Source organism: Morone saxatilis, unplaced genomic scaffold (assembly GCF_004916995.1).
Source record: "Morone saxatilis isolate NCDOM2014 unplaced genomic scaffold, NCSU_SB_2.0 Contig11, whole genome shotgun sequence".
Taxonomy (NCBI): Eukaryota; Metazoa; Chordata; class Actinopteri; family Moronidae; genus Morone; species Morone saxatilis.
This window is the reverse complement of record NW_023339663.1, coordinates 25,219,057-25,234,372: the sequence shown is the minus strand read 5'-3', so window position 1 is coordinate 25,234,372 and position 15,316 is coordinate 25,219,057. Positions and strand designations below refer to the sequence as shown.

At 42.4% G+C, this 15,316-nt stretch overlaps 1 protein-coding gene across 1 annotated transcript in view; it reads right to left on the bottom strand.

Annotated features, from left to right (window-relative positions):
• kif13ba (kinesin family member 13Ba) overlaps positions 1 to 14,438 on the bottom strand; it is a gene marked incomplete in the record, with an annotated part of 42,204 nt that extends 27,766 nt beyond the window's left edge. The window contains 4 exon segments of the mRNA XM_035651825.1: positions 7,148 to 7,241; positions 13,016 to 13,352; positions 13,576 to 13,737; positions 14,393 to 14,438. Coding sequence (XP_035507718.1) covers positions 7,148 to 7,241; positions 13,016 to 13,085 — 164 coding nt within the window.
• Positions 14,439 to 15,316: the final 878 nt, after the last annotated feature.

The following is a 15,316-nucleotide window of genomic DNA, read 5'->3' as shown; positions in this document are numbered from 1 at the left end:
ACACAGACACACACAGACACACCCCTATCCTCATGAGGACCCTAAACTACATTCATTCTATTTTTAAGTAATACTGATCATCAACAATAAATGCCAGATATATCTACATATCTACCCTTCACCCTAAGCTATATCACAAAAATGTCCACAATCTAAATAGCTCAAATTTGTCCTTGTAAAGATAGAACACACACAAAGACACTTACACACCTGTTTCCTTTTACCCATGCACATTCTTTATAAACCGCCAAAGCTGCAGCAAAGCTTCTTGCACAAAGCAGCCAGCATACAGTCCAATCTGTAACACTTCATATTTCACTGACGTTCCACTGCTGACATGCTGCATTCAGAGAGCACAAACATGCAGATGAATTCCTATCTGGAGGCTTATTGATTCCAGTAGCTCTTCAGGATACAATTAGGGCCTACTCTACACAGTGTTGACGTTTATCCTAAGCATTGTTTTTGAGTCAACAGGATCTCAAGCAGTTACAAGAGACGATTCTAGGGGTATCTGGGAGGGTTAAAAATGTTAAAAGTATGTTATTGTCTAAAAATACAAAGAAAGGATATACATAAGGATATAAACGGGATTTGACTGTAATTCTTTACAAACAATTGCATCAACACAAATCTTCACAGATGGGGTTGCTTGAAGTAAAGTCTTCAAACTGGAATCCCTAACCCCCCCCGTGTATCAATTCAAAGGCTCTCTGATATTAAATAGTTTGTGAATCCCTGATTTCCCAATATTTTGGTTTCTCTGAATGCTCCTCTCAGGGGCTTTAGAGCATCCTACTAGACTATCTCCCCACAGTCATATCTCCAAACACTTTAGGGGTAAAATTGGCGTGGCAGGTTTTGACGTACGTAGTGATGACAGCTGTCATGGTTGCTTCAAAGGCTGCAGGCGAGAAGGGTCATCCATGTCTTGCGCTCAAACGCCCATTAACGAAGCTCGGGGGACCCCCCGACCAATGAGAGGGGAGAGGGAGGCAGTCAGGAGAGCCGTGAACCCGCCTCCCTCGGTCCTCGAACACTTCTATTTGTCCCTCCTCCCTTCGGCCTGCTCCTCCACTCTGATCACCGTCATTTAAAAAATAACTTAATGCATGGTTGCTCTCCCCCCACCCCCCTTTTTCTCTACTGTTCTTGCATTCTTTTTTTTTTTTTTCCTCTAGGACTGTACCATCCATGGCTGCGTAGGGAGGAATGAGGAATGGAGGATGGAAAGAAGGCTGAAGGTAGCCAGGGGGGTTAGGGAGGAAAGAGGCTGGGCCTGAGACTGGAATGTTAAGCTGACGCAGAAACAGAATCAGCATAACACAGTACATACTGATGGCACAGGACAACAGGACATGTAACAGGCTAATACTTGAGCTCAGCACATACTGAATAACACTGTATAGTTCCCCACATACTGTGAAAAAGATTATACGGTTGTCAGCCTAACCATATCCTCCCACATACACACACTGTATGTTCCAGGGGACGTACAGGGGATTATACCAATCACAGTTCAGCTGCTGTATCATTTGTAATTGTATATACACTGAGAGTCCAGTATTCTACGCTTACAGTACATGTGGTCTAGCAGCCTACCGATGTAGAAATGAATAAAACTCATTCAAGGAGGCCATGTTACCCACCCAGACTGAGGCTGGTTTTATTCACGCTGCCTAAGGGAATTTACTCTGACAGGAGGTTATTTTTTCACTTGCATCTATGTCACTTATTGTAAATAACAGAATATCAAATCAATGTTTCATTGTTCCAAAAATTCAATCAATCAATTTCAACTTCTTTCTTTCTTTTTTTGTGTGGAAATTTCCAATACAATAAAATCCAGTAATACGGTCTGCCATTTTACTTCTCTTTGCCCGCTAGTATCAAGAAGGAAACCTTCAGCCATGAAAAAATAGATAATATCATATGGTCTACTGCAAATTGAAAGGCTAACATTTATTTGAAATCCCATTTAACAGTTAGACTTGAAAATTACCAAGTTCAAAATAGACCTAGTGCAAAGGCCAGCAAAACATAAATATATTTATACTAATTGCTTCACTGATTGATTTTGACCATGCCAAGTGTATAGCGAACAGCTTGCAAGAACTGTTTAAATCAATGCACGTGTCCTGGTATAAAGCCTTTGCATATATATACATATTTCACTTTCTATCCATATGATGCACATTAACTGGACCTCTAGACAGTTGTGCTTTCTCATGCTCGCTTTCATGCTCTTCACATCTTGAGACGGTAAAACAGTTCATATGTAAGCCAGACATTTTCAAGCTATGCCACCATTAGATGTTACAGCGAATAGGCTTTCTTCAACTTGAGGATGGAGTGTGAACTCACTTCCTTTTTTAAAATGTGTTTTTAAGATGGTACTAAATTAGTATACAATGGGCTAACATCCAGCTTTCAGGCCCGAGCCACACAGCATACATGATTTCCTGTCCCTTACCAAACCTGAGCTTGATACTCATACACTCACACAGTCAGGCTTCAGCTACACTAGTAGGACGATATGCATATCTTGATATAATGTTGCTGTCTATCTATGGTTGGAAAGGCACACTACATGGGCAGTGGTGGCTATGGTAGCCTCCTCACATTTTGTGAGAAGGACCAGTGTCTGCACTACTACGCAGGTAGAGAATTTATCATTTCCTCTTCACTCTTAATGCTCACTATAACGTTTTCTACATTCACACTGGTTTGTGTGTTTACATTTTAGCTCAGTGACTCCTCACAACAGCCCAGACACACTCAGTTTATGCTCATGGTGATGTATTTATGGGAAAGTCCAATATCCTATGGACCGCTGAACAGCCTTGCTTGTGCTTGTGAATGCAATGTTTGACACCTTACAGACGTCTCACACATGAATGCTCTGCAGCACACACAGTTACAAGCACATCCTGCTAAAGGTTTGCTATATTTTTATTCAAATTTTGTTACTGGTTTTGTTAAATACTACTACTACTACTACTACTACTACTACTACTACTACTACTACTACTACTACTACCACTAATCCACCCAAACCTGACCAAGTGATCTGAAAACTGGTAAACTTGGACTTCACCATGTTTGTGTCAAATTGATGACATCCACACTGCTTCAGACAAAATTTAAAGCAGAAAGAAAAGTGAGGAAATGAGCCAGTGTGGCCTGCGGATGAATGACACCATCTTTCCTTAATTCCTAACCCCATCATTATGTCAGTGGACTGTTAGAAACACCCACCATCACACAGTGTTTTTCAGGCGAGCTGTTCCCGCAATTCGCTTTACCCTACACCCAAATACCACCTTTCTAGATCATTTACTTCCACAAATGGAGATCGACAAACATAATAACACCAGACACATACAATAAAAAACTGCACTCATAGACACGCGGACATAGACACACAAAATGTCCGACATCATTCCAAGATACGAGGCCACACAGTCTCTTTTGTGTATCGTCTTGGAAACCAAGCCGCTTGTGTTTGCCTCGCTGACATCTGACAGGAGACAGATCGTTGTCAGAGTGTGTCAACATCCAGCTTCAACAGTCCAATGCAAACAGCCTCAGGTCATCATGCAAACTATAGCGTCTGACCACATGTCTGCAGGGAGGATAGCTGTCTGCTTATCAGACAGACTAGTACAGAGTGCGTGGCTCTGCAGCTCAAACACTGGAGGTAAGGACATTGGTAGGACAGGTGCAAAAGCAGATAGGACACAAAATAAAATGTATGCAAGATTCCCAATACTAGACAGCAAAGAAAACCTATGTAAACCTTGGCTCTCAGATAGCACAGAGAACTAGTACATTATATAGCATTAACAGTGCTTAAAGAAAGCAAAAAACTCAAACTTCATAACACAAGTCACCACCGCAGTGAGTCACTGACAGTGCCAGCATGAGAGACCTAAGTCTGGCCTGCCCAGAGTGCATTACTGGTGGAAAAACTGAATCCAACACACAAGTAGAACACACAACTGACAATTCAGAAGTGAAATTTTCCCCCAAAAAAAATATAAGAAAAGAAAATGACCTTGAAATGAGGTCCTTTCAAATTATTTATGGTGGAGAATTCAAAAATACTCGTTTTGATCAGGTAAAGCACAGAAACTTAAAATTGTTTTTGTTAGAAACACTTTTATCCTTAACTGACTGAATCTTGTCATGTAGCTCAGGCCTTATTTTAATGTGACAGCATGTGGTAGAGAGGCGATGAGTAGGTCTGCATTTGGTGGACAAGGTCTATTGTGTGTCACGCTTGTTTAAGGGTCAGTGTTTAACCAATCCTTTACATGACCTTCCCTTCTTTCAGAGATGGGTGGCCTCTTCTCTCGCCTATGCCTGGGTGGATGAGATGGTAATTTTAGTATAAATAAATATAGTATAGTATAAGTATAGTAAGGGAATTTCAAGACCTAAATGTAAACTCAATATACTGAACATTAGGATATTGAGTTATACCTTGATAATGCACCAGAGAGAGAAAATCCTTCATTTATATTTACACAGAACTAATCCTTAGCTTCAGCAACAACTCCAACAAAAACACCAGTGCAGACACTTTTGAAAACTTCATGTCGGACTGCAGAGATAATGAGTTTACTGCTTAAGATGGCGAATAAAGAGGATGATGAGTGCTCAGACTGAAAACAGTCCTACGTTAAAACAAGAATACATGCCAAGTGTTCTTCACATCAGTTCACCTATGCTATATCTTGTATTACCCTGAAGTGAAACATCAGTCACAAATATATACATGTCCAAGAAAATTTGCTCCATCTGTTTGGCAAGGTCTCATGACCTCTACTCCATGATATCCTTCCTAGAGCTTATTTTTTTTTAGAGCCAAAGCCCAGACCAAATTTCAGGCTCGTCTTTGCCCCGTCAACAAAAAAAGCTGTATTGTTGTGCCAGAGCGGTTTAATAAAAAAAGAATATAATTGCTTTTACATCGTTGTAAAAATTACAAGCGGTTTATTATTTCAGACAGCAGTAAACAATAATGTACCGATGCATACAGATCAATGAAATTGAAGGCAAATTAAAGTATAAAAGACAATATGGACGGAGGCTGGAGGATCAGATGCTGGAAGTGGGGCAGGATGCAGCTCTGTAATCTAGGAAATGATATGACCTAGATCACAGATACAATGCAGGCCAATACATACCAAAAACTTAAGTGTCTTTAAAACAGGCAATACTGGCAAATGTTCGATGGCAACAGATCATAATAGAAAGCCATAATACATGTAATAATATGGACTGTCTCCTGTCTGAGACTGAAAATCTAAATCTTTTTCTTCCATTCCTCGCTGCTCTTCTAAAAAAGACTGCTGTCTTGGTGCTTATATAAGAATCTCTTTCACATTCAATCAGAAGTCCGGTCAGTTTTTTGGTCTAATAACCGGAGAATTCTTCAAACTAATTGTGCGGATCAGTCTGTAGGCATCTTCAATAGCAATGTCTGTAGTTAGTTTTTGCAGATACGCAAAATTGTATTTACATACAAGTAAAGACAGAGTTTAGATATAGTCAGTCAGGCAACTCCACTCTCTTTTTTATGTGTCAACCTCTGCGGATATGTCTTTCTAGTTTGAAACAGAGGACATCCAGACAGATAGCTAAGAAAACACCATTCAAGTGCAACATCTTAACTTTACTCTATACTCCATCTATGCACCCACTCCAGGTACTCTTTCTCAAGTAAATAAAATTCTGGGCAAAAGATAATCCTCAAATGTAAACGGTACGTAAGTGGAAAATGGAAAACAAACAAACAAAATGAAAATAGCATCTGCACGCTGAGCGCAGCAAGTCAGCCCATCCTCCTGCTGCTTCCTCGCTCCATTGTCACCAAGAGACTGAGAGAGAAACTACAGCTCTGCTCTTGTTTAGTCCTCCATAAAAGTCACTGAAGTTAGTTTATGGTCGACAGATGCTCGAGAAAATTAGGGTTTTTCCCCCCCTCTTCCATCGTCTCCTCACTCAAGGAAGGGGCTTCACGGTCACAGACAGCGACCCAAAGTTAACCTCCCCCTGTGTTGCCACGGAAACGGAAGAGCTGAGAAAAAGGGAGGAAGCCAGGCGGTGGGGAGTTACGACCCGACGAGTGAGGGAAGAGAGTGGAGTGGAGTCTGTCTTTTCATGTATAATTGTCTCTGTCTGCCTCTGTCTTGCTGCTGCTGTCTTTCTTCCAACTCGGGCACCTCTGACACACAAACACACACACACCCACACCCACACGCTGCTGCTGCTGCTGCTGCTGCTGCACCTCAGCCTGAAGCCAGCGCTATTCAACACTTCTGATCTGGCAGTCTGCAGTCAGCTCCGCCAGTCACAAGGAGATCTTTCTTCCGACACAGCTGGCTTCCTCCAAGATGGCGGGTGGGTAGTCGAGTATGGCCTACTGGCTAATTCTGAACCATTATATAACTAAATTAAAGGTCATTATTACAGCTTGTCTTTTACAGATGAGGAGTTCAAATTCACAGTTTGTCCTCTATATTTGCAAAATGTTGCTGGGTCTGATCACTATTGCAACATTCCTTCACTCAGGCACCAACCACACACACAGAGTGAATGCAGTCACACATTTCTGTGCTGCCCAATACAACAAAATCTAATATGTCCGAATGCCTCCTTCAGTGCAGGAATTGAGACTTAAGACTCAAACACAATTCAGCGCTGCCCACAAACAGCAGCTGGTTAACAGGATGGAAACAGGGAAAAAGCCAACAGAGGGAAACAAGTGACAAGTGATATGAGCTGAACTACACCTGCCTCTAGGAGGCCCAACAGCTGGTTAGTCAGCTTCCTGCCAAAAACTACATCATGTCGACAAAGAAACATTCCAAACAAATCTGAGAAACGCTTTTTTTTAAGGTAGAAAATATGGGAAGGAAAGAAGAAAGTGTCCAAGGTTTAGAGCGCAGTAAGGACAGAAAACAATGGCAATGTTTTCAATGTACCCATGGATGTATAGATAATCACTGAATTACTTAACTTAAGAAAGCTTGAGAACAGTGCGTCTGCAGATACACTGTATTACAATGTACCTCTAATGAAAAAAAGATGTGTATGAAGAGAACAAATAGTTGTTACTGACAGCTATTGATAAACATACCTTGAGTCTCCTTTGCCCAGGTTACCTCCCGCAGGATGGAGGATCGTCTGGTTCTTCACCATCTCCACAACACATTTAGTGTTCAATTCCTTTTCTGTGGAGCAGACAACACATAGTATTACAACCAAAGCACTAATAATCACAACCCGAACATGGCCATGTTTCTACTGTTGTCCTCGACTGTTCTTAATTTATTACACAATGTAATGTTGTATGTCTCTGTCACTCATCTCCAGCTCTATTTTATACAGAATACAACATAGGGTAGAAAATGTCACGTAACCACAGATATAGTATCATCACAAACCTGTCACATCAAGAAATACATTAATCCTTTCCCTGCATCCTTCCTATGGTGGGAATGAAACCGCAAAAAATTTACAAGCTACCTTATAAACTTCCCCTTTTTACCAGCCAACTATTAGTTTCATCAATAAAAATTACCCAAAATGTTTTGTGTCATGTAGAGAACAGGTATATTCACTGACACAGAAACTTTCACAAGCATTGGTCTGATGGTTCCTTCTTAGTCTACTCTGCATTAGTGACAGAGCAGAAGTTAAATAGTATGAGAGCACAATAATTTCCTGTGGAAAAAGTATTGTGTGTGCAGGCTGGGAAACACCAGCTCTGAAAATGACCTTTTACCTCAGAGTGAGCATTAAGCTAATCAATAAAACAGGACTTGTCCAGGCAATCAGTTTCACTCACTCACACACACACACACACGACTAAGGACCTCTCATACGGACCCTGGCCTGTTGTATCACGATGCAACACTTGGCCATTAGAAGACCATTTCCAACTCAGCATAAGGAATGGTCCTAATGCATCCCTTCAGGCAAGTCAGCATATGTTGTTGTCTACCGAGGCCACTTGATCAAGGTTGTAGGTTTGCCAACTACAATTTCAATGTCCCATCAGAAAAGTACTTTTCCTCCAAATGCAAAGTAATGCATTAGTGCAAAAAGAGTCTGATCTCTTTTTGCTAACAGATAACTCACAATGATCCTAGTATTAAACGCTACATATTCTGTTTGTTTTCATAGCTGAGTCAGTCAAATAACCTTCTAATAGAAGCCTTGCTGTGAAAGTCACCAGCAAAAGCATTGGAAAATAACAACATGAACCGCACTGGAAATTCATGAGGCTGGTAGGTTTCTCTCCATTCATCTGTCTTGCCAATGAGACCTAATGATGGTTGTCTACACACAGGCTAGGTGCTGCCAGCATGTCCTGGGCATCCAGTTTTTGGCAGAAATGGCCGTGCATTTAAAAAAAAAAGAAGAGCATTTGACAATTGGTTACTTGCAGAGAATTTAATTACCAGTAGCTGAATACCTGTATTTTACTGGTGGCTGCTGATGAATGCTTGGGCCACAGCCACTAAAAGACTTCATGTTTTAACAGCCAATTGCTGCAATTTATTACACTGCATCATTAAACTTTGCTACCGTGGTAAAAAGCTGAAATAAAAATGACTTGTTATGGGTTACAAAATGTTGCATTTACATAATTTGGATCATGTTTGTTTTTAATAAAAATGGTCTTTATTTTGGCCTGTGGGTTATATTATATATATAATATAGAAACAGGTCACGTCACTCAAGATTTTCTCTATAATTAGAAAGTGTTTTTGTAAATGTAAGCAACACAACCCGCTGACAAATACAATTTAACCTGGTTGATAAGATCAGATGGGACTCCGGATTCTTTGCCCCTCGTGTCCCCCTTGGTAGGGATATCCTCTTCTATTTTGCTCCCTTCCACAGAGAGGTCAGAGGTCAGGACTAGAACAGCACTCCTTTAGATGCAAATCAGTGTTTGCTCAAAGACCCAACAGCAAAGAGAAGACTTACTGATAATAGTATCTAATGTCCTTCAACTGTTAGACCCCGTTCAAGCCTCCAATGCAAACAAGCATCTATCCTGCTCAATTGCTCCTCAGAGGGAACCAGTAGTTTTCCAAACCAGAACCTCTACTGCAAAGGTTTACTGGGTATCTTCTTTACCGTCACCATTTGGCCGAGTATTTAAATACAGACTGCTAGATTTTTAATACACAATTACGCCCCAGATGACTGTCAATAATCATTTTCTCCATTATGTAGCAAGCATGCAAGAGCACGCAAGGGTTTTGAACTTCAGCAAATGCGTTAGGACAGGAAACATTCTGTGGTTTCAATTCCTTTCCTCAACAGTAACTGTCTAAAGGAGCATTACACAGTGTCATATGATATGATGATATTTATACCTTCAGTTACTCTTTCTGACTAATGCATGACTACTCTGAAGCAGGGATGAGCACATACAGTAAAATGAACAAGAAGTGGAGCATGTGCCATTTTTTTCTTGATAAAGAAGTAGTTATCAGTGCACCACCCAGGGTTGATCGCAGTGTACAGGAGACAGAGCAGTTTCAAATAAACCATTCCTCAATGTGGGATGACTTCTCCAGACGACAACTTGTTGTTTTGGTTATAAGTATGAATGCTGTTACAAGAAGCTTAGCATCCTTGCCAAACAATACCTGGCCATACCTGCCCACTGTGTTCCTGCCAAGAGTGATTTCAGCTGCTGCATAGGTGTAGGCAGTGTGTGCTTTACAAACCAAATTATTAGCATCTTGTTTTTCCTAACAAGCACATGCAAACATCCATTTGATTTGGATTTGCAGGTAGAATAAAGAGTACACAAGTCCCTTCACAAGTACCTTTTTCTAAAAATGGCTGCTCAAGTGGACTACTCTAACTTCCCAGCCACAGTGGAAATTTCCCTCCCTGCGAAACAAAAGAGAATCCTAACCTGAGCAGTTATATATCTGAAGCTAGCTGTGCCTATGCATACCAGGAACATAAAGGATTTGAGACTACACTGTCTGTTGTGAAAACCTCAACACTGCTGCTCCTGGCAGGAACACGGGAAAAGAGCCATGGAAACATGGTGTCAAAGGGCAGAGGACCTGAATCACCCTCCAATTCTTCTGCTGTCAAGGACACCACAAAGCAAAAGAAGCAGGGTGAGCCAACAGGGTCTGAGTGACAAAAAGACAGTGAGAGTTGAAGAACAAGATGAAGTTAAAGAGGGGAAGTGACATGAGACATGAGGCTGAGTGAGAAAACTTTCTGTTCTGCCTTCTCTTCTTCTGCTGCTGCCTTCATTACCCATGTGCCCCTAGCGTTGTAGCTGTACTTCCTGAGCAGTAGGGAAAGTGTGATGCGGTCAAGTTGGGAGGATAAATGTACCCATTGTTATCTGCCTCTCCTTGCTCCATAACCAAATCCCTTTCCACTGGCCTTCTCTCTGGTCCTTCCCTGTGCTACCGGTGCTGAGGTTTGGCACAACAGCGCTGACATCAGCCAGGAAGGCGACTGGCCGTGGTGTTGCTGTTGCTACGCCTGCCGTTGCTCTGTTCTTCGAAGGCCACAGCCATGGGAACATGGAGCATTACGCAACATTAGCAAATATTCATTCAGACTCACTCCCTTCCTGCCTTTGTCCAGCTAGGCAGCTACACCACCTCTCCTCCTCAACCTGGGATACACAGGGACAGTGGCCTCGAGGTTAAAGAAGCCCCCTTATTATTTCAGTGTCAGCGGTCTGATTCACTGTGCCGGCTGGGGAAAGGTGAGTGAGGAAAGTGAGAGTACTATTTATCCCTCCTGTAACTGCTGCTGCTGCTGTGTCCTAAAGCAACTGTCTGGCAGCAGGAGACAGAGGAAGAGCAGTGTCTGAAGCGAGCAGCTGAAAAGTGTGAATGTGTGGCGGACTGAATAAAAATGATGTGGCGCTGGGAAAGAGCATGGAGAGCAGTTTTGCTAAGCGCTGATGAGATTTGATTTCTGTCACCTCCTCTGAACATATGATGGAAGAACTCTGTGTTTGGTTTTTGGGGGCTATTGGAGGTCACAGAAGTCTTACATTTACAGATATGGACAGGAGCTCCATTCAGACAGGGATCAGAGCGGCACAACTGGAAACGTGGCACTGCTGGTTCCAAACCAATTCCCACTGCCTTTAGTAAGCCATCAGTTTGGCTGCTTGTTCCCTTTCACCATAATCATGACATTGCTGAGCAATGGAAGACAGATGCAGGGATTTGTTTACAATGTTGACAGAATATGTCTTGCATGTTTGAAATCATGCACAACAGTGAAGCTGGACATACAGTTACTAGTATCGCCTCAACTCATACATAAAACAGCTCTTTAGTGGTGCTTTACGCCTACTTCTGAAAATGGCTTTTTGGCGCTTGAATCATAGTTTAAAAAACAAACAATAATGTGTTTTTAGTTAAATTAAGACCGTAATTAAAGTGAAGTAGACAGACTGCCATCACATGTACTAGTCACTTGTTAGTTGGACAGAAACTTGAGTGAATAAATGTCTCCTCAGGAATGATGCAGAGTTCACACTGACAGGAAGTAGACATGGGGATACTGGGAATTGGTGAAAAACACAGAACTGTCCCCTAAGAAATGAACAGGATGTGGCCAGAGAAATGTATTTACAGTAAATACCTACCTCTATGGATCCAAATGTACCTGATCTGAAGTGGAATTCCTGTAGCCTCCCCATCTACAGAACCACAACCTTGACAGTACAATTACCCAATGTCATCTGACTCATGGTTGTTGTTCAAAAACAGATACGCATGGGATTTTTGTGTGTCCAAAACAAATATTTAACCTTGAAGAGAGCCATGGCGGAGAAACGTCATCCTGACTGCTGAGTTTCTCTACATTAAGGTTCATGGTAAATCCCCGCCTATGGGAAGAGCGTGGCAATCCACCGCCTTGGTCTTGTGACCAACTTCTCCAGCTCAGAGGGGGTGAGAGCGAGGGGATACATGTGATCATTTTCTGCCACTTGTCGGTCAGCCACTCTGCCTCAGCAGCTCTCCTCCTCCTCCTTTCATGGGACACATGGTCTCCCACGGCAAAAACACGACCTGGCAATCGTCCAGGAAATGTCATCTGTGCCTCCCTGCATGCAGCGCTGAAAATTTGCACCATAATTGAACCGAGCATTTGCACACAGATTTGTGTAACACTGTGCCTTTGTTTGCCCGGCTTTTCTAAAATCAGAGATGAGGATGTTATGTAGACATGTTGCAGCCCAGGGAAGACTGCTGGACTGACGATACATGAGCCTAATGATGATAATGAAAGCACATTATCACTGTGGAACTTAGTGTCTAGTAAATGATTTGTGAACTTTGGACCCGCATGCACTGACGCCCCTGAGGAGTTTTCCTGACATACTGCTGTTGTTCTCATTACATCATACCAACCCGTAGCTGTACGCTCAACTGACGAACTTGCCCCACTGTTGCAGCAAGTGACAGATGAAGTCACAGAGCTATTGGCATCTGTGTCAGCCAGCGAAGGAGACAAAGCGTCTGGACTTTCTAACAGTAGATCTCACACAGCAGCTCGGCTTTAAATCGAGTTGGATGGCAGGCAGCCACGAGGAAGCCCTGTGGCAGCACAGTAGAAACATGTGCCACCCAGACTAGAGCTTTCTTTAATCTGCAGGAGCTCATTTCACTAATGGGTGCTGATTTCTGACCGGCACCCCAATCCCAGGAAATTAAACTGGCAGTACTTGAGTCTCCTGTGGATAGTGTTACTGTGAAATGCAGCGTGTTTATAGTCAACCCGAGGTAGTGTGTCCATCATATAAGCCTGTGATTGTACATGACTAACACCTGATTTTAGTGCATTCATACCAATAATCGGACAGTCAGTCAACGCAGCCTCTATGTGTCCATGGTGTCACCCTGAAATCCAGCTCAGTGGAAAACATTCATTAGAGAATCAGTGCATCAATAACAATCCAAATCTGAGCAGACTGGAGCCCTCTCACCTCTCCTGTTCATGGGCCGGAGACGGACAGCCACCTTGACGTTGGCGTCGTCCAGGCTGGGCTCCCCCATGCTGACTCCTAACCCAGGGAGGGGAGGTAGCGCTGATCCAAAATAAATCAGCCCTTCAGCTGAACAGTCATCCAAAAGCCTGGAAATGTTGCGCTAGCCGGACGGTCGGCCAGCTAGCTTCGCTCAGCTTTCCTCCATAGACCAGGCATGTCCACGGAAAAACAAAAAAGCCTGGGCACAATCCCGCAGGAAGCCAGCCGCCGCCGCCGCTTATCTCCTTCTTCTGCTCATATTCCAGGCTAATGCAGATCCACAGAGGCGCTGAGGCTGGAAGGGAAGGGACAAATGTAAATCAAGTAGGATATTACAGCAGCTGGTGGATGTGACTGAGCAAACATACGCTATCTGCAAGGCAAAGAACGGGCTAGCCAGCTAATTTGCCAGGCAAACCGAAGGGGCAGCGGCGGCAGGAAGGGAGCAGGTTTTGGCCATGTCCCACCTTTTGACCGCAGAACATCCACAGACACTGCCCCACCTTCGAGCTACATACCTGGGTGGATTCATCCCAGGGGTGGCACCGCTGACCTACACGTACAGCCGAGAGAGATCCCCAAAGATCCGCCTGGCGATGATCTAAAAGCTTCCCAGCGGAATCCGCTGTGTCGAGTTACAAACAGCGAGCAGCATCCGCCCTTCCGCCGAAGGAGTACCCCTTCAAATTAAAAGCGGACGAGTAAAACTCATGTCTGTCAAACTCAGAAGTTGAACTAGAAGATACTCAGCTCGGTAACTTTTGAGCTCCCGTGCCGCTAACGTTAGCCAAACGCCGACTGGAATAACGTTAGTAGCTGACGTTAACCGTAAACTTCAGTTCACACACCGTACACAGTTAAAATTGTCCTAAAATTATCGTCAAATGACAATGTAGGCAGGAGACGCTAAAACACCGCTAGTTAACGTTAGCTCAAATTCATACCGCACACAGTTGCCTCACTTCTTCTATCACATTAGTTTACTTATAAAGCAAATACTAATTAACGCTACAGGTTGATTTTCAATACAAACACACGAATCCTTTGTTGAACTTTGTTGAAAGTGTCTGTTGAACGTGTTTATAACACTTTAATCGTTAAAGCTTTAATCCACACGCTGCGGTTTTTAGGTCGTTCAGAGCAGCTCCGACAGCGGGGGGCATCAGTGCACCAGCCGGGACCGTTAACACCAAGTTAGCAGGTAAAAGTGCCGGTCAGCCTCGGTTAGTCAGAGATACCTTCATTGTTTTACACGCTACCCACGAGAAATGGACTAAATAGCAACTTACGCTACCCTTACTTTAGATCAAATATATGGAAAAAGGCGTTTGTTACCAGATGTGTTCAAGACCCCAGTCAGTCACGCGACACTTCCGCTGCCCACTGTAAAACTTATCACAATAAACGTCACACTTCCTGCTGGGGTTTTCAAAATAAACCCTGGTGAATCAGTCACATGCATCACTTAGGTTTGAGGATTTGTTCAGTGTGAATTAACTCATCATGAGTCCATGGCAAATGTGGTGGTGGATATTTTATTTGTAGTGACATTGTGCAAATGATCATATTTAACCAAAGTGCCACAAAAAACTCCCAAATATTAATCAAGATTAGAAATTCATCACGTTTTCTGTATTACAGACAAATAGACGAACATTTATTGGTATTCACTGCTTCAAGTTCCTTTATTTTAAAAACTTCTAATCCAAAATTGCAGCTAATAACATTTACAATTGTTTAATGAAAAAAAACAACATTTGTTGCAATGACTCTTATAAAGAAAGGATACAAAAATACAAAAGCAGTTCGATATGTTTTATATTTTTGGAATCAGCTATTATTTTGAACCGGAAGTAGTGACACATCCTTCAATGAAACAAAGGATTGTTGTCGGTCTCTATATGTGCTGTGACCACTGACAGTGTGTCTGGAAGATGTCTGACACCTGCTGAGCACTGGTGGTACTGCATGACAATATTATCATGGTACACAAGTAGTGGTAAACTGTTTACTACCTGTGTGATAATATTGTCTGTTATTATATATATATATTATATATATATATAACAATATAATATGAGGCGCTATGTTGTCTAATATTTGACATTATCCTGCGAGCGAGCAGCTGCAGTTTTGTGCTGTGTCTGAGAGACTAAAGGCCCTCCACACATTTAAATATGCATGTAAACTGAACTGCCTGAATTGAATAAATCACCTATTTTATCAGTATATCTTATCTTGTCAGTATTACAGATTAAA